We start from the raw sequence: 19,838 nt of genomic DNA, 5'->3' as shown, positions 1-19,838 counted from the left end.
CACCCCCCCCCCGGTTCTGTTTACAGCCAGTAAGGTTGCGGACCAGAAGCACGGCATGGTGAAGTTCCGGGAAGAGAGGAAGCTGGGATTGGGGCTGGGCACGGGGAGCTTCTGTGACCGTTACTTCATGCTGACCAGCTCCATGCTCCGCCTCTACAAGGAAGTGCGCGTAAGTGACCGATTGGCAGCGGGGAGGGGCAGTACTGAGGGAGCTTTGCACTACTGAGGGAGTGCCACACTGTCGGAGGGGTATAGAAACATAGAAAATAGGTGCAGGAGTAGGCCATTCGGCCCTTCGAGCCTGCACCACCATTCAATAAGATCATGGCTGATCATTCACCTCAGTACCCCTTTCCTGCTTTCTCTCCATACCCCTTGATCCCTTTAGCCGTAAGGGCCACATCTAACTCCCTCTTGAATATATCCAACAAACTGGCATCAACAACTCTCTGCGGTAGGGAATTCCACAGGTTAACAACTCTCTGAGTGAAGAAGTTTCTCCTCATCTCAGTCCTAAACGGCCTGCCCCTTATCCTGAGACTATGTCCCCTGGTTCTGGACCTCCCCAACATCGGGAACATTCTTCCCGCATCTAACCTCTCCAGTCCCGTCAGAATCTTATACATTTCTATGAGATCCCCTCTCAACCTTCTAAACTCCAGTGAATAAAGGCCCAGTTGATCCAGTCTCTCCTCATATGTCAGTCCAGCCATCCTGGGAATCAGTCTGGTGAACCTTCGCTGTACTCCCTCAATAGCAAGAACGTCCTTCCTCAGATTAGGAGACCAAAGCTGAACACAATATTCCAGGTGAGGCCTCACCAAGGCCCTGTACAACTGCAGTAAGACCTCCCTGCTCCTATACTCAAATCCCCTCGCTATGAAGACCAACATACCATTTGCCTTCTTCACCGCCTGCTGTACCTGCATGCCAACTTTCAATGACTGATGTACCATGACACTTAGGTCTCGCTGCACCTCCCCTTTTCCTAATCTGCCGCCATTCAGATAATATTCTGCCTTTGTGTTTTTGCCCCCAAAATGGATAACCTCACATTTATCCACATTATATCGCATCTGCCATGCGTCTGCCCACTCACCTAACCTGTCCTAGTCACCCTGCAGCCTCCTAGCATCCTCCTCACAGCTCACACCGCCACCCAGTTTAGTGTCATCTGCAAACTTGGAGATATTACACTCAATTCCTTCATCTAAATCGTTAATGTATATTGTAAAGAGCTGGGGTCCCAGCACTGAGCCCTGCGGCACTCCACTAGTCACTGCCTGCCATTCTGAAAAGGACCCGTTTATCCCGACTCTGTGCTTCCTGTCTGCCAATCAGTTCTCTATCCACGTCAGTACATTACCCCCAATACCATGTGTTTTGATTTTGTGTGGGACCTTTTGAAAGTCTAAATACACCACATCCACTGGTTCTCCCTTGTCCACTCTGCTAGTTACATCCTCAAAAAATTCCAGAAGATTTGTCAAGCATGATTTCCCTTTCATAAATCCACGCTGACTTGGACCGATCCTGTCACTGCTTTCCAAATGCGCTGCTATTTCATCCTTAATGATTGATTCCAACATTTTCCCCACTACTGATGTCAGGCTAACCGGTCTATAATTACCCGTTTTCTCTCTTCCCTCCTTTTTTAAAAAGTGGTGTTACATTAGCTACCCTCCAGTCCATAGGAACTGAGCCAGAGTCGATAGACTGTTGGAAAATGATCACCAATGCATCCACTATTTCTAGGGCCGCTTCCTTAAGTACTCTGGGATGCAGACTATCAGGCCCCGGGGATTTATTGGCCTTCAATCCCATCAATTTCCCTAACACCATTTCCAACCTAATAAGGATACCCTTCAGTTCCTCCATCTCACTAGACCCACTGTCCCCTAGTACATTTGGAAAAGTTATTTGTGTCTTCCCTAGTGAAGACAGAACCGAAGTATTTGTTCAATTGGTCTGCCATTTCTTTGTTCCCCGTTATAAATTCACCTGAATCCGACTGCAAGAGACCTACATTTGTCTTCACTAATCTTTGTCTCTTCACATATCTATAGAAGCTTTTGCAGTCAGTTTTTATGTTCCCAGCAAGCTTCCTCTCGTACTCTATTTTCCCCCTCTTAATTAAACCCTTTGCCCTCCTCTGCTGAATTCTAAATTTCTCTCAGTCCTCAGGTTTGCTGCTTTTTCTGGCCAATTTATATGCCTCTTCCTTGGATTTAACACTATCCTTAATTTCCCTTGTTTGCCACGGTTGAGCCACCTTCCCCGTTTTATTTTTACTCCAGACAGGGATGTACAATTGCTGAAGTTCATCCATGTGATCTATAAATGTTTGCCATTGCCTATCCACCATCAACCCTTTAAGTATCATTTACCGGTCTATTCTAGCCAATTCACGCCTCATACCGTCGAAGTTACCTTTCCTTAAGTTCAGGACCCTAGTTTCCGAATTAACTGTGTCACTCTCCATCTTAATAAAGAATTCTACCATATTATGGTCGCTCTTCCCCAAGGGGCCTCGCACAACAAGATTGTTAATTAGTCGTTTCTCATTACACATCACCCAGTCTAGGATGGCCAGCCCTCGAGTTGGTTCCTCGACATATTGGTCAAGAAAACCATCCCTAATACACGCCAGGAAATCCTCCTCCACCGCATTGCTACCAGTTTGCTTAGCCCAATCAATATGTAGATTAAAGTTGCCCATGATAATTGCTGTACCTTTATTGCACGCATTCATAATTTCCTGTTTGATGCTGTCCCCAACCTCAGTACACAACTCCCACTAGCGTTTTCTGCTCTTTGGTATTCCGCAGCTCCACCTATACAGATTCCACATCATCCAGACAGGAAGCAGAGAGTCGGGATAAACGGGTCCTTTTCAGAATGGCAGGCAGTGACTAGTGGAGTGCCGCAGGGCTCAGTGCTGGGACTCCAGCTCTTTACAATATACATTAACGATTTAGATGAAGGAATTGAATGTAATATCTCCAAGTTTGCAGATGACACTAAGCTGGGTGGTGGTGTGAGCTGTGAGGAGGATGCTAAGAGGCTGCAGGGTGACTTGGACAGGTTAGGTGAGTGGGCAAATACATGGCAGATGCAGAATAATGTGGATAAATGTGAGGTTATCCATTTTGGGGGCAAAAACACGAAGGCAGAATATTATCTGAATGGCGGCAGATTAGAAAAAGGGGAGGTGCAACGAGCCCTGGGTGTCATGGTTCATCAGTCACTGAAAGTTGGCATGCAGGTACAGCAGGCGGTGAAGAAGGCAAATGGTATGTTGGCCTTCATCGCTAGGGGATTTGAATTTAGGAGCAGAGAGGTCTTAATGCAGCTGTACACGGCCTTAGTGAGGCCTCAGCTGGAATATTGTGTTCAGTTTTGGTCTCCTAGTCTGAGGAAGGATGTTCTTGCTATTGAGGGAGTGCAGTGAAGGTTCACCAGACTGATTCCAGGGATGGCTGGACTGACATATGAGAAGAGACTGGATCAACTGGGCCTTTATTCACTGGAGTTTAGAAGGATGAGAGGGGATCTCATAGAAACGCATAAGATTCTGACGGGACTGGACAGGATCGATGCGGGAAGAATGTTCCCGATGTTGGTGAAGTCCAGAACCAGGGGACATAGTCTTAGGATAAGGGGTAGGCCATTTAGGACTGAGATGAGGAGAAACTTCTTCACTCAGAGAGTTGTGAACCTGTGGAATTCCCTGCCGCAGAGAGTTGTTGATGCCAGTTCATTGGATATATTCCAGAGGGAGTTAGATGTGGCCCTTATGGCTAAAGGGATCAAGGGGTATGGAGAGAAAGCAGGAAAGGGGTACTGAAGGAATGATCAGCCATGATCTTATTGAATGGTGGTGCAGGCTCGAAGGGCCGAATGGCCTACTCCTGAACCTATTTTCTATGTTTCTATGTCCCTCCTTACTATTGCATTAATTTCCTCTTTAACCAGCAACGCCACCCCGTCTCCTTTTGCTCTCTGCCTATCCTTCCTAAATGTTGAAAACCCCTGGATGTTGAGTTCCCAGCCTTGGTCACCCTGGAGCCATGTCTCCGTGATGCCAATTACATCATATCCGTTAACTGCTATCTGCGCAGTTAATTCGTCCACCTTATTCCGAATACTCCTCGCATTGAGGCACAGAGCCTTCAGGCTTGTCTTTTTAACACACTTTGCCCCTTTAGAATTTTGCTGTAATGTGGCCCTATTGGCAGTACTGAGGCAGCGCTACACTGTCGGACGTGCAGTACTGAGGGAGTGCCGCACTGTTGGAGGTGGTGCAGACTTTCGATTGAGATGTTAAAACGAGGCCCCATCTGCCCCGATGCAGAGTAAAGCTCCCTCTACACTGTCCCATCAAACACTCCCAGGGCAGGTACAGCACGGGTTAGATACAGAGTAAAGCTCCCTCTACACTGTCCCATCAAACACTCCCAGGGCAGGTACAGGAGGGTTAGATACAGAGTAAAGCTCCCTCTACACTGTCCCATCAAACACTCCCAGGGCAGGTACAGCACCGGGTTAGATACAGAGTAAAGCTCCCTCTACACTGTCCCATCAAACACTCCCAGGGCAGGTACAGGGGGTTAGATACAGAGTAAAGCTCCCTCTACACTGTCACATCAAACACTCCCAGGGCAGGTACAGCACTGGGTTAGATACAGAGTAAAGCTCCCTCTACACTGTCCCATCAAACACTCCCAGGGCAGGTACAGCACGGGGTTAGATACAGAGTAAAGCTCCCTCTACACTGTCCCATCAAACACTCCCAGGGCAGGTACAGGGGGTTAGATACAGAGTAAAGCTCCCTCTACACTGTCCCCATCAAACACTCCCAGGGCAGGTACAGCACGGGGTTAGATACAGAGTAAAGCTCCCTCTATATTGTCCCATCAAACACTCCCAGGGCAGGTACAGCATGGGGTTAGATACAGAGTAAAGCTCCCTCTACACTGTCACATCAAACACTCCCAGGGTAGGTACAGCACGGGGTTAGATATAGAGTAAAGCTCCCTCTACACTGTCCCATCAAACACTCCCAGGGCAGGTACAGCACCGGGTTAGATACAGAGTAAAGCTCACTCTACACTGTCCCATCAAACACTCCCAGGGCAGGTACAGGGGGTTAGATACAGAGTAAAGCTCCCTCTACACTGTCCCATCAAACACTCCCAGGGCAGGTACAGCACCGGGTTAGATACAGAGTAAAGCTCCCCTCTACACTGTTCCATCAAACAATCCCAGGGCAGGTACAGCACGGGTTAGATACAGAGTAAAGCTCCCTCTACACTGTCCCATCAAACACTCCCAGGGCAGGTACAGCACGGGGTTAGATACAGAGTAAAGCTCCCTCTCCACTGTCCCATCAAACACTCCCAGGGCAGGTTCAGCACGGGGTTAGATACAGAGTAAAGCTCCCTCGCCACTGTCCCATCAAACACTCCCAGAGAAGGTTTAGATGCTGAGTCAAGCTCTCTGCACTTCTTCAGCTAAACTTTGGTGACCATTCTGGGCAGTTTGATGACAGGGACTCGCTCTCACCAGACTTGGATTGAAATTGTAGCGAGGACCGTTCCAAGCAATGGAGAAAGGGAGACCTGTAGATCATCAGTCTGGGAGCTGGATTCCGATAGAAAGAAAGACTTGGATTTATATAGCACCTTTCACGACCACCCGACATCCCAAAGCGCTTTACAGCAAATGAAGCAATATTTGGAGTGTAGTCACTGTTGTAATGTGGGAAACACGGCAGCCAATTTGTGCATAGCAAGCTCCCACAGATAGCATTGTGATAATTACCCAGATCATCTGTTTTAGTGATGTTGATTGAGGGATAAATATTGGCCCCGGGACACCGGGGAGAACTTCCTGCTGCTCTACGAAACAGTGCCATGGGATTTTTTACGTCCACCTGAGAGAGCAGCCGGGTCTGATCCGAAAGACGGCACCACCGACAGTGCGGCACTCCCTCAGCACTGCACTGGGAGTGTCAGCTTAGATTTATGTGCCCAAGTCTCTGGAGTGGGACTTGAACCCACAACCTTCTGACTCAGGCGAGAGAGAGTGCTGCCCACTGAGCCACAGCTGACCACCAGGGTCAACGGTTGATGGTGTAACTGTGTAACATAATTCCCTTGTCCTTCAGTTAGCCCTGGGCGGTCTATAATTGATACGCATCATAGAGAGCTAGCGCGCGGATACGGCAAGCGATTAGGAAGGCAAATGGTATGTTGTCCTTTATTGCAAGGGGGTTGGAGTACAAGAGTAAGGAAGTCTTGCTACAACTGTACAGGGCCTGGGTGAGACCACACCTGAAATACTGCACAGAGTTTTGGTCTCCTTATCTAAGGAAGAATATACTTGCCTTGGAGGAAGTGCAACAAAGGTTCACTAGATTGATCCCTGGGATGAGAGGTTTGTCCTATGAGGAGAGATTGAGTCGATTGAGCCGATACTCTCTGGAGTTTAGAAGAATGAGGGGTGGCCTCATTGAAACATATCAGATTCTGAGGGGGATTGACAGGGTAGATGCAGGGAGGATGTTTCCCCCCCGGGCTGGAGAGTCTAGAACCAGGGGGCACAGTCTCAGGATAAGGGGGTCGGCCATTTAGGACTGAGATGAGGAGGAATTTATTCACTCGGAGGGTGGTGAATCTTTGGAATTCTCTGCCCCAGAGGGCCGTGGAGGCTCAGTCGCTGAGTGTATTCAAGGCCGACAGAGATATTTGTGGACTCTCGGGGAACAAGGGATATGGGGATCGGGCGGGAAAGTGGAGTTGAGGTCGAAGATCAGCCATGATCGTGTTGAATGGTGGAGCAGGCTCGAGGGGCCGAATGGCCAACTCCTGCTCCTAATTCTGATGTGCTCATGTTCTTACGAAGGGCATGTGTTTGTCCCCAGAGCAACAAGGCTGAGAGGGAATGGCCCGTGAAGAGTCTGAAGATCTATCTCGGAGTGAAGAAGAAATTTAAGCCGCCAACATGGTAAGGACAACCTGGTCAATGAAACGGATTTCGCCCATTCCACGAGGCACCAAGGATTCAGCTGCAATTCTTGTTTATACCGGTGGTCGCAGGAGGCCAGTCTAGTTATAAACTATCCCAAAGTATGTACAGCCCAGAAACAGGCCATTGGGCCCCCCCGCTCCGTGCCGGGGTTTATGCTCCACACCAGCCCCCTCCCACCCCTCTCCATCTCACCCCATCCCCAGATCCCTCTATTCCTTTCTCCCTCATGTGTTTATCCAGCTCCCCCTTAAATGCATCGATACTATTCTCCTCAACCCCTCCCTGTGGCAGCGAGTTCCACATTCTCACCCCTCTCTGGGTGAAGGAGTTTCTCCTGAATTCCCTCTGACTGTGAAGATCAGTGCTTGCCAATATTCGCTATCAGCGCCATCAAAGGAAAGAACTTGCATTTATATAGCGCCTTTCACATCCTCAGGACATCCCAAAGCACTTTACAGCCAATGAAGTACTTTTTGGAGTGTAGTCACTGTTGTAATGTGGGAAACGTGGCAGCCAATTTGCGCACAGCAAGCTCCCACACACAGCAATGTGATAATGACCCAGATAATCTGTTTTAGTGATGTTGATTGAGGGATAAATATTGGCCCCAGGACACTGGGGAGAACTCCTCTGTTCTTCTTGCAATAGTGCTGTGGGATCTTTTACATCCACCTGAGAAGTAATACAAGGCCTTGGTTTAACGTCTCCTCCGACAGTGCAGCATTTCCTCAGTACTGCCCCTCCGACAGTGCGGTGCTCCCTCAGTACTGCCCCTCCGACAGTGCGGTGCTCCCTCAGTACTGCCCCTCCGATAGTGCAGTGCTCCCTCAGTACTGCCCCTCCGACAATGCGGCGCTCCCTCAGCACTGCCCCTCCGACAGTGCAGCGCTCCCTCAGTACTGCCCCTCTGACAGTGCGGCGCTCCCTCAGTACTGCCCCTCCGACAGTGCGGCGCTCCCTCAGTACTGCCCCTCCAACAGTGCGGCGCTCCCTCAGTACTGCCCCTCCGACAGTGTGGCGCTCCCTCAGCATTGCCCCTCCGACAGTGCGGCGCTCCCTCAGTACTGCCCCTCCGACAGTGCGGCGCTCCCTCAGTACTGCCCCTCCGACAGTGCGGCGCTCCCTCAGCACTGCACTTTGAGTGCTGGCCTAGATTTTGTGCTCATGTCCCTGGAGTGGGACTTGAACCCACAACTTTCTGCCTCAGACGCGAGAGTGCTGCCCACTGGGCCACAGCTGACCCCTAATTATTCACCGTGAGGGGCATTATTTAATGAGAGGAGCAGTATTTATTTACCAGACTATAATTTAACAGCGGTTTCCGTGAGAAGTTGCGTGATCAAGGGGTCAGTATTTGACTCTTGTTATTACGAGGGCCATTGTTGCCACGAGTAACACTATTTGGCACTGATATCTGTCTCTTTCCCTTTCAGTTGGGGATTCACCATCATTTATGAAAACAAGGAAAAGCACGAGAAACAGCAGTGGTGAGTAACCAGAGCACCGGAGTACACCGGGAACACACAGCCGAACCCCTCGATTAGATCCCAGCCTGTAACTCACTCCCAGGTATCTGTTATTCTATATATAAACCCCCCGGACCCCTCGATTAGATTCCAGCCTGTAACTCACTCCCAGGTATCTGTTATTCTACGTATAACCCCCCCAAACCCCTCGATTGGATTCCAGCCTGTAACGGACTCCCGGGTATCTGTTATTCTATATATAAACCCACCGAACCCCTCGATTAGATTCCAGCCTGTAACTCACTCCCGGGTATCTGTTATTCTATATATAAACCCACCGAACCCCTCGATTAGATTCCAGCCTGTAACTCACTCCCGGGTATCTGTTATTTGTATATAAACCCCCCGAACCCTTCGACTAGATCTCACTCCCGGGTATCTGTTATTCTATGTATAACTAACAGAACACAGAGTCGGGATACATGGTTCATTCTCTGGTTGGCAATCAGTAACTAATGTGGTGCCGCAGGGATCAGTGCTGGGACCCCAACTATTTATAATCTATATTAATAACTTGAATGAAAGGACTGATGATACAAAGATGGGAGGAAAAGCAATGTGTGAGAAGGACACAAAAAATCTGCAAAAGGACGCAGACAGGCTAAGTGAGTGGGCAAAAATTTGGCAGATGGAGTATAATGTTGGAAAGTGTGAGGTCATCACTTTGGCAGAAAGAATCAAAGAGCAAGTTATTATTTAAATAGAGAACGATTGCAAAGTGCTGCAGTACAGCGGGACCTGGGGGTACTTGTGCATGAAACACAAAAGGTTAGTATGCAGGTACAGCAAGTGATCAGGAAGGTCAATGGTATCTTGGCCTTTATTGCAAAGGGGGATGGAGTATAAAAGCAGGGAAGTCTTGCTACAGCTGCACAGGGTATTGGTGAGGCCACACCTGGAATACTGCGTGCAGTTTTGGTTTCCATATTTACGAAAGGATATACTTGCTTTGGAGGCAGTTAAGAGAAGGTTCACTAGGTTGATTCCGGAGATGAGGGGGTTGACTTATGAGTAAAGGTTGAGTAGGTTGAGCCTCTGCTTATTGGAATTCAGAAGAATGAGAGGTGGTCTGAGCTAGTTAGAGTGGGTGAGAGGTCAGATGAACAGGACCTCAAGAAAGAATGCAAAAGGCAGGAGGCAACAGAGCAGAGTAGCACTGGGGTAAGTATAAACCACAAGGTGATAGGAAGGGACAATGTGTATGAATAGAAAGGGGCTGCAGGAGGGGTCAAAACTAAAAATCATGGTTTAAAAACTATTATTAAAACACTCTACCTAAACGCACGCAGCATTCGAAATAAAGTAAATGAGTTGACGGCACAAATCATTACAAATGGGTATGATTTGGTGGCCATTACAGAAACGTGGTTGCAGGGTGGCCAAGACTGGGAATTAAACATACGGGTATCTGACAATTCAGAAAGATGGACAAGAAGGGAAAGGAGATGGGGTAGCTCTGTTAATAAAGGATGATATCAGGGCAGTTGTGAGAGACGATATTGGCTTTAATGAACAAAATGTTGAATCACTGTGGGTGGAGATTAGAGATAGTAAGGGGAAAAAGTCACTGGTGGGCGTAGTTTATAGGCCCCCAAATAATAACTTCACGGTGGGGCGGGCAATAACCAAGGGAATAATGGAGGCATGTGAAAAAGGAACGGCAGTAATCATGGGGGATTTTAACCTACATGTCGATTGGTCAAATCGCACAGGGTAGCCTTGAGGAGGAATTCATAGAATGCATAGGGGACAGTGTTTGATGGGACAGTGTAGAGGGAGCTTTACTCTGTATCTAACCCCGTGCTGTACCTGCCCTGGGAGTGTTTGATGGGACAGTGTAGAGGGAGCTTTACTCTCTATCTAACCCCATGCTGTACCTGCCCTGGGAGTGTTTGATGGGACAGTGTAGAGGGAGCTTTACTCTGTATCTAACCCGTGCTGTACCTGCCCTGGGAGTGTTTGATGGGACAGTGTAGAGGGAGTTTTACTCTGTATCTAACCCATGCTGTCCCTGCCCTGGGAGTGTTTGATGGGACAGTGCAGAGGGAGCTTTACTCTGTATCTAACCCCATGCTGTACCTGCCCTGGGAGTGTTTGATGGGACAGTGTAGAGGGAGCTTTACTCTGTATCTAATCCGTGCTGTACCTGCCCTGGGAATGTTTGATGGGACAGTGTAGAGGGAGCTTTACTCTGTATCTAACCCCGTGCTGTACCTGCCCTGGGAGTGTGTGATGGGACAGTGTAGAGGGAGCTTTACTCTGTATCTAAACCCGTGCTGTACCTGCCCTGGGAGTGTTTGATGGGATAGTGTAGAGGGAGCTTTAATCTGTATCTAACCCCCTGTACCTGCCCTGGGAGTGTTTGATGGGACAGTGTAGAGGGAGCTTTACTCTGTATCTAACCCCATGCTGTACCTGCCCTGGGAATGTTTGATGGGACAGTGTAGAGGGAGCTTTACTCTGTATCTAACCCCGTGCTGTACCTGCCCTGGGAGTGTTTGATGGGACAGTGTAGAGGGAGCTTTACTCTCTATCTAACCCCATGCTGTACCTGCCCTGGGAGTGTTTGATGGGACAGTGTAGAGGGAGCTTTACTCTGTATCTAACCCGTGCTGTACCTGCCCTGGGAGTGTTTGATGGGACAGTGTAGAGGGAGATTTACTCTGTATCTAACCCATGCTGTCCCTGCCCTGGGAGTGTTTGATGGGACAGTGCAGAGGGAGCTTTACTCTGTATCTAACCCCAAGCTGTACCTGCCCTGGGAGTGTTTGATGGGACAGTGTAGAGGGAGCTTTACTCTGTATCTAATCCGTGCTGTACCTGCCCTGGGAATGTTTGATGGGACAGTGTAGAGGGAGCTTTACTCTGTATCTAACCCCGTGCTGTACCTGCCCTGGGAGTGTGTGATGGGACAGTGTAGAGGGAGCTTTACTCTGTATCTAAACCCGTGCTGTACCTGCCCTGGGAGTGTTTGATGGGATAGTGTAGAGGGAGCTTTAATCTGTATCTAACCCCCTGTACCTGCCCTGGGAGTGTTTGATGGGACAGTGTAGAGGGAGCTTTACTCTGTATCTAACCCCATGCTGTACCTGCCCTGGGAATGTTTGATGGGACAGTGTCGAGGGAGCTTTACTCTGTATCTAACCCCGTGCTGTACCTGCCCTGGGAGTGTTTGATGGGACAGTGTAGAGGGAGCTTTACTCTGTATCTAACCCCGTGCTGTACCTGCCCTGGGAATGTTTGATGGGACAGTGTAGAGGGAGCTTTACTCTGTATCTAACCCCCTGTACCTGCTCTGGGCGTGTTTGATGGGACAGTGTAGAGGGAGTTTTACTCTGTATCTAACCCCCTGTACCTGCCCTGGGAGTGTTTGATGGGACAGTGTAGAGGGAGCTTTACTCTGTATCTAACCCCGTGCTGTACCTGTCCTGGGAGTGTTTGATGGGACAGTGTAGAGAGAGCTTTACTCTGTATCTAACCCCGTGCTGTATCTGCCCTGGGAGTGTTTGATGGGACAGTGTAGAGAGAGCTTTACTCTGTATCGAACCCCGTGCTGTATCTGCCCTGGGAATGTTTGATGGGAGTGTGCAGTGCCTGACGCCCCACCCCAGACGATGACTATCACCGTGCTCTGTTTCAGGTACCTGTGCTGCGACACACAGATGGAGCAGCGGGAGTGGCTTGCTACCTTCCTCTACGTGCAGGTAACTCTTCTTAGCTTCTCATTTCTAATTAAAAACTAACAGCCACCTATTATATATCCCTCGCTATTTGATCTTCAGTTGACTTTAAATGAATAGAAAATTCAGGCATTTGGGCATCGCAGGCAAGGCCAGCATTTATTGTCATCCCTAGTCACCCAGAGAAGGTGGTGGTGAGCCGCCGTCATATTCACGTGGGACTGGAGTCACGTGTAGGCCCAGTGGGTGTGAGACTGGAGTCACGTGTAGGCCCAGTGGGTGTGAGACCGGAGTCACGTGTAGGCCCAGTGGGTGTGAGACCGGAGTCACGTGTAGACCCAGTGGGTGTGAGACCGGAGTCACGTGTAGGCCCAGTGGGTGTGAGACCGGAGTCACGTGTAGGCCCAGTGGGTGTGAGACCGGAGTCACGTGTAGGCCCAGTGGGTGTGAGACCGGAGTCACGTGTAGGCCCAGTGGGTGTGAGACTGGAGTCACGTGTAGGCCCAGTGGGTGAGAGACTGGAGTCACGTGTAGGCCCAGTGGGTGTGAGACTGGAGTCACGTGTAGGCCCAGTGGGTGTGAGACTGGAGTCACGTGTAGGCCCAGTGGATGTGAGTCCGGAGTCACGTGTAGGCCCAGTGAGTGTGAGACTGGAGTCACGTGTAGGCCCAGTGGGTGAGAGACTGGAGTCACGTGTAGGCCCAGTGGGTGTGAGACTGGAGTCACGTGTAGGCCCAGTGGGTGTGAGACTGGAGTCACGTGTAGGCCCAGTGGATGTGAGTCCGGAGTCACGTGTAGGCCCAGTGAGTGTGAGACTGGAGTCACGTGTAGGCCCAGTGGGTGAGAGACTGGAGTCACGTGTAGGCCCAGTGGGTGTGAGACTGGAGTCACGTGTAGGCCCAGTGGGTGTGAGACTGGAGTCACGTGTAGGCCCAGCCCGGGTAAGGACGGTAGGGTTCCTTCCCTAAAGGGACATCAGTGAACCAGTTGGGTTTTTACGATAATCCGACAGATTCACGGACGCTTTTTATTTCCAGATTATCTGAATTTAAATTTTCAACCCGCCTTGATTGGATTTGATCTTAAATACAATTGGATTATTAGTTAAGGCTAAGTGAGCCGCACTCTCGCCTCTGAGTCAGAAGGTTGCGAGTTCAAGTCACACTCCAGAAACCTGAGCACAAAAATCTAGGCTGATACTCCCAGTGCAGTACTGAGGGAGCGCTGCACTGTCGGAGGGGCAGTACTGAGGGAATGCCGCACTGTCAGAGGGGCAGTACTGAGGGAGTGCCGCACTGTCGGAGGGGCAGTACTGAGGGAGCGCAGCACTGTCGGAGGGGCAGTACTGAGGGAGTGTCGCACTGTCGGAGGGGCAGTACTGAGGGAGCGCCGCACTGTCGGAGGGGCAGTGCTGAGGGAGCGCCGCACTGTCGGAGGGGCAGTACTGAGGGAATGCCGCACTGTCGGAGGGGCAGTACTGAGGGAGCGCCGCATTGTCGGAGGGGCAGTACTGAGGGAGCGTCGCACTGTCGGAGGGGCAGGACTGAGGGAATGCCGCACTGTCGGAGGGGCAGTACTGAGGGAGCGCCGCATTGTCGGAGGGGCAGTACTGAGGGAATGCCGCACTGTCAGAGGGGCAGTACTGAGGGAGTGCCGCATTGTCGGAGGGGCAGTACTGAGGGAGCGCCGCATTGTCGGAGGGGCAGTACTGAGGGAGCGCCGCACTGTCGGAGGGGCAGTACTGAGGGAGCGCCGCACTGTCGGAGGGGCAGGACTGAGGGAGCGCCGCACTGTCGGAGGGGCAGGACTGAGGGAGCGCCGCACTGTCGGAGGGGCAGTACTGAGGCTCCGTCTGCTCAGGTCACAGTAAAAGATCCCATGACACTATTTTGAAGAAGAGCAGGGAAGCTCTCCCCGGTGTCCTGGGCAATATCCATCCCTCAATCAACATCACTGAAACAGATTATCTGGTCATTATCACATTGCTGTTTGTGGGAGCTTGCTGTGCGCAAATTGCTGGTGTTGAGTAATATGGTGAGTGATGAAAGTGTGGTGTTGAGGGATGGAGAGAAAGTGTGTGGGGATATTGGGGAGGGGGGGGGTTTGGGCGGGGTCTGGTAGGGGTTTGGGGAATGGGGGGGGGGGTCTGGAGGGCTGGGGCCGTGACGCTGGTCGTGTTTACGGGGGTGTCTCCCTGATACTAAAGGACGTGATGTTTTTGCGCGGTGTGCTTTTGTCTCTCCCAGCACGATGGCAATGTCTGGTCCTCCAACGCCAAGAGCTCGCGGAGCTCCCGCCTGCCCCCCGACTCCCGGTTCGCCAACGTCTCGCTGATCCCGCTGCGGGGGAGCGCCAATGAAATGAGGAACAGTGTGGCTGCATTCTCCTCCGACCACCTCTCCGTGAGTCCCCGTCACTCGCTTGCTCGCTCAGTTATAGCACTCACGGCCCCCCTCACCGGCCCGTAGGCTTGGGGGGCGGGGGGCAGGGCAGTGAGAGGGTGTTGGGGGCTGTGGGAAGGGTTTGGGGAGTGGGGAGGGGGCAGGGACGGTGGTGGGGGTTGGGGAATGGGCGGAGAGGGGTTGGAGTTGGGGGAGGGGTTGATGCGGGGAGGGGGTTTGTGGAGGAGTTGCTGGGGGGGGGGTGGGGTTATGGAGGGAGAGGGGGTGGGAGAGATGTTGAGGTGGGGTAGGTGGCGGGGAGGGGGTTTGTGGAGGAGTTGCTGGGAGGGGTGGGGTTATGGAGGGAGAGGGGTTGGAGTTGGGGGGAGGGGTTGATGCGGGGAGGGGGTTTGTGGAGGAGTTGCTGGGGGGGGTGGGGTTATGGAGGGAGAGGGGTTGGAGTTGGGGGGAGGGGTTGATGCGGGGAGGGGGTTTGTGGAGGAGTTGCTGGGGGGGGTGGGGTTTTGGAGGGAGAGGGGGTGGGAGAGATGTTGAGGTGGGGTAGGTGGCGGGGAGGGGGTTTGTGGAGGAGTTGCTGGGAGGGGTGGGGTTATGGAGGGAGAGGGGTTGGAGTTGGGGGGAGGGGTTGATGCGGGGAGGGGGTTTGTGGAGGAGTTGCTGGGAGGGGTGGGGTTATGGAGGGAGAGGGGTTGGAGTTGGGGGGAGGGGTTGATGCGGGGAGGGGGTTTGTGGAGGAGTTGCTGGGAGGGGTGGGGTTATGGAGGGAGAGGGGTTGAGGCGGGGAGGGGGTTTGTGGAGGAGTTGTGTTGGAGGATGAGGGTTACGGAGGGGGGGGCGGTAGGGGTGGTCATGGGCGGTGTGAGCCTGCCCACCACCTTGGCATCTGAGGAAGTGGTCAGTCTGTGCTTTCAAATGTTGATCTGGATCGAGAATATTCCAGACCGCGATGATGCGAGAGATCCGGATTAATCTCGATCTGTGCGGGCTGAGATCGGGAATACTGCGGACTGACCCCGAGAGACACGGAATGATCCGGACACCAAGGGGCAGAAACACCCCAATCTCCGAGCCGACACTCTCGCTGATCTGGGATCATCTCCATTTGGATTGAAAGGTCCCGAGTAATTTCTGGGATCCAGGCTAAGAGCAGCTGTGCGGCGATTGAAATCTGGAGCGATTCAACCCCCCCCCCCCCCCGTACCCCTCCGTACTGCGCCACGCCACGCCGGGGGGTCCGGACCCCCCGCAGGAACGCTAACTGCGGCAGCCTCGATATTCACGGTGGACTTGCCTGTCCGCTCGGTCGTGGCTAAATCTATCGGGGGGCTGTCGGGGGGAGGGGGCAAAGCTGTTGTGACTACAGGCCGGGGGGGGGGGGGGTGCGGGGTGTGGAGCGATTCCTCGCAGGGTCGCGGCTACAAGCGACGGTGTGAAGCGAGCCGACACAGCTTTATTCCTGTCATTTTTGTGTCTAATTCAATTCCGCTGTCTTCCAGGTCTATAAGAATGTGTGAACAACTGGCCTGAAATCAAGGTGAGGATAGAAACTATCCACACACTGACCCCTGACCCTCAGACCCAACACGCTGACCCCCCCCCCCCCCCCCGACCTGACACACGCTGACCCCAACCTGGGCTCCGAGCACAACTTAGGTACTGACCATGAGCCAAACCCGGAACCCGATCCTGACCTAGATACCGGCACTGACCCCTGACCTAGATACCGGCACTGACCTCTGACCCCGATCCTGACTTAGATACCAGCACTGACCTCTGATCCCGATCCTGACCTAGATACCGGCACTGACCCCTGACCTAGATACCGGCACTGACCTCTGACCCCGATCCTGACCTAGATACCGGAACTGACCTCTGACCCCGATCCTGACCTAGATACCAGCACTGACCTCTGACCCTGATCCTGACCTAGATACCGGAATTGACCTCTGACCCCGATCCTGACCTAGATACAGGCCCTGACCCCGATCCTGACCTAGATACTGGCACTGACCTCTGACCCCAATCCTGACCTAGATACTGGCATTGACCTCTGACATGGACCTTGAACCTAACTGAGTTACTGGCTCCGACCACAACCCAGAAACCAATCCTGATTCAGATAATGACCATGGGCTTGATACTGACCCTTGACCCAGACTCTGACCCTGAGCTGGATACTGATCCAACCTAGTTGCTGACCCCGGTCCTGACTCCTGAACTGACCCCTGACCCAGGCCCTGACCCCCAACTCTGACCTTAAAAACTACAAATCCATCTCTGACCTACTATTGACCCTGACCCATTCCAATCTACGTTAGCCATAAACCTCACACTGTCAAAATAAAAATGTAATCGCAGCAAAGCCTGATGGCTCTCTTTGACCTTGGACCCCGACCTGACCGAGACAGCGCCGTGCGACACACTGACCTCTGTTGTAGACGGGCGTTGGTACTTTGGTTGATGGAGAGAGGGTTGGGGAATCTCCTCTTGTTTCCACATGGCAAGTTCTCAATCTCTGCCAGGCATGGGGTGGCGAGGGAGAGGGACAGGAGGGTGGGAATTGGAAGGTCAGGATTCAAATTGGTGCCAGGCACTGGGTGTAGAGCAAGAGGCCACAGCACTCTCACCGGTGAATCTGTGTTGTGTATTTCCCTCACCAGTTTATTAAGTATCGTTCTACTCTGGAGACTGGAGAAGCTGGGGTTGTTCTCCTTAAAGCAGAGAAGGTTAAGGGGACTTTAAAATTATGAGGGGTTTTGATGTATACTTACCACCTGCACACGCACATACATACACGCACATAGACACACACGCGCATGCACGCGCACATACATACACACACATACATACACACGCACATACATACGCGCACATACATACGCGCACATACATGCACACACACACATACATGCACACGCACATACATACACACGCACATACATACACGCACATGCATGCACATACATACGCACGCACGCACACACACATACACACGCCAGAGGGAGACCCTGGATACCAATTATAACAACAACTTGCATTTATATAGCACCTTTAATGTAGTAAAACATCCCAAGGGGCTTCACAGGGAGCGATTATCAAACAATATTTGACACTGAGCCACAGAAGGAGATGTTGGGACAGGTGACTAAAAGCTTGGTCAAAGAGGTCGGTTTTAAGGAGCGTCTTAAAGGAGGAGAAAGAGGCGGAGGGTTTTAGGGAGGGAGTTCCAGAACTTGGGGCCCAGGCAGCTGAAGGCACGGCCACCGATGGTGGAGCGATGGAAATCGGGGGATGGTCAGGAGGACAGAATTGGAGGAGCGCAGAGCTCTCTGGATGGGAGAGGGTTGCAGGATGCAGAAGCAGGAACACTCACTGTTTTTTTTTTTCAAACCCCGTTACCTCCCCTCCGATTCCAAGAGGTGTATCCGCAGCGACCTTTGAACCCCGCCATAGACCAGAAGTCGAACCAGCAGCCGTCCCCGGTCAAATACCCCCACCCCCCCTTTTAGAATACATCATCATCATAGGCAGTCCCTCGAAGCGAGGATGACTTGCACCCACGCCAACAACAGATGAGTTCACAGGTGATTCAATGAAGGACCTAATATTCCGGATCCTGAACTACATCCTGAAGGGTGGAAGATGCCTGTGCGTGGATTTTTTTAACGTGGGGTGGCCGTTGCACACCAGCCACCACACGGGGCTTGACAGAGCTAGGTCTTGGTCCAGTGGCAAGGGTTAACCAGGACGACTGGAGACCAGCTGTGCTGCACAGACCTAGTGCGCGCACACATATCGCACAGTGTGGGCTGGGCCCGTGCTGCCCCCTGGGCCCTCGGCTCTTCTGGGCCCCGAACTCGCGCCTCTCCTGGGCCCCCGATCACGTCGCTCCACGAACTCTCGCCGCTCCTTCGCCCCGACCTCGCCGCCCCTGCTGTACCTGCCCGCGCTGAAATTTATATATGTAAAGAGAATGGCAGAACGGAAACTAATCAAACTGCTGGCGTTTTCTCACAGGGGAGCCGGATTCTGGGAACCGCAGAGGAGGCTGTGTGGGGGGGGGGGGGGTTATTAGCCAAGGAAGGGGAGAAGGAGACGGAAGAGGAGACGGAGAACTACCCACACCCGCTGACCCATCACTCCTGGCGAATGCGCGGCCAACGCAGAACTGACACTACGGGATGGCGGTGGCCCTGGGCGGGCGCCGGGGCCCAAGTGCCAGCCACGGGAGCGCCGCCCGTTATTTAAAAGATTTGAATACATTTTGTAAAACTGTTGTAGGATATAGAGAGTGCTGAAGAAAATCTGTACATATTTTACAATCCGTCCGCTTCCCCCACACGCACGCGCGCGCAATCTGAGAACCAGTTTTATTTAATACAATACCTTGACGTCCTAATCTTAACTCTGCCTCGTTTGGTCAACTGTTGTTCTAATCTGTGCGAGTTATCAAGACAATTGTGAATAGATATTGTGGGGAGGCGGAGGGGAATAAAGGAAATGGCTCCACTCTCTCCCTGTCTCTGGTGTCCTGTGTATATTATCGGGAGTGAATATTGACACCGGCGTCGTTCCCGCTGAGGTGCTACGTGAATGCAAACGGCCGCGTGGTTTCTGGAAAGGTTCCGGGCGCAGGACGCTCCGCTACCCCTCCGTTGTAAATGACGCGCTACGTTAACAGAAACAGGCCGGGCGGAACGCAGTGTGGAACTCTGAACCGAAACACAAAAGGATAGTATGTAGGTACAGCAAGTGATCAGGAAGGCCAATGGCCTTTATTGCAAAGGGGATAGAGTATAAAAGCAGGGAAGTCTTGCTACAGTTATACAGGGTATTGGTGAGGCCACACCTGGAATACTGCGTGCAGTTTCGGTTTCCATATTTACAAAAGGATATACTTTGGAGGCAGTTCAGAGAAGGTTCACTCGGTTGATTCCGGGGATGAGGGGGTTGACTTATGAGGAAAGGTTGAGGAGGTTGGGCCTCTACTCATTGGAGTTCAGAAGAATGAGAGGTGATCTTATCGAAACGTATAAGGTTATGAGCGGGCTCGACAAGGTGGATGCAGAGAGGATGTTTCCACTGAGTAACAAAGGCATGGATGAGGGTTTCAGCAGAGTAGAGAAGACATTTCGACTTGCGAGCGAGACCAGAACGAGAGGCCATCATATGTAAGACAGTCACTAGTAAATCCAGTG

General features: G+C 51.8%; 1 protein-coding gene across 1 annotated transcript in view; it reads left to right on the top strand.

The window, feature by feature from the left end:
• LOC139274675 (arf-GAP with Rho-GAP domain, ANK repeat and PH domain-containing protein 1) overlaps window positions 1-19,154 on the top strand; it is a 253,972-nt gene extending 234,818 nt beyond the window's left edge. Inside the window, exons 29-35 of the mRNA XM_070891353.1 lie at window positions 27-169; window positions 6,926-7,008; window positions 8,466-8,519; window positions 12,199-12,262; window positions 14,485-14,640; window positions 16,137-16,174; window positions 18,658-19,154. Of these exons, the coding sequence (XP_070747454.1) occupies window positions 27-169; window positions 6,926-7,008; window positions 8,466-8,519; window positions 12,199-12,262; window positions 14,485-14,640; window positions 16,137-16,154 (518 nt within the window). The 3' untranslated portion in view covers window positions 16,155-16,174; window positions 18,658-19,154. The remainder of the gene's footprint in view (window positions 1-26; window positions 170-6,925; window positions 7,009-8,465; window positions 8,520-12,198; window positions 12,263-14,484; window positions 14,641-16,136; window positions 16,175-18,657) is intronic.
• The last annotated feature ends 684 nt before the right edge of the window (window positions 19,155-19,838 follow it).

The sequence above is a fragment of the Pristiophorus japonicus genome, chromosome 10, assembly GCF_044704955.1.
Source record: "Pristiophorus japonicus isolate sPriJap1 chromosome 10, sPriJap1.hap1, whole genome shotgun sequence".
NCBI lineage: Eukaryota > Metazoa > Chordata > Chondrichthyes > Pristiophoridae > Pristiophorus > Pristiophorus japonicus.
Note: the sequence above shows the minus strand (reverse complement) of the source record. Positions and strands in the feature narration are given on the sequence as shown.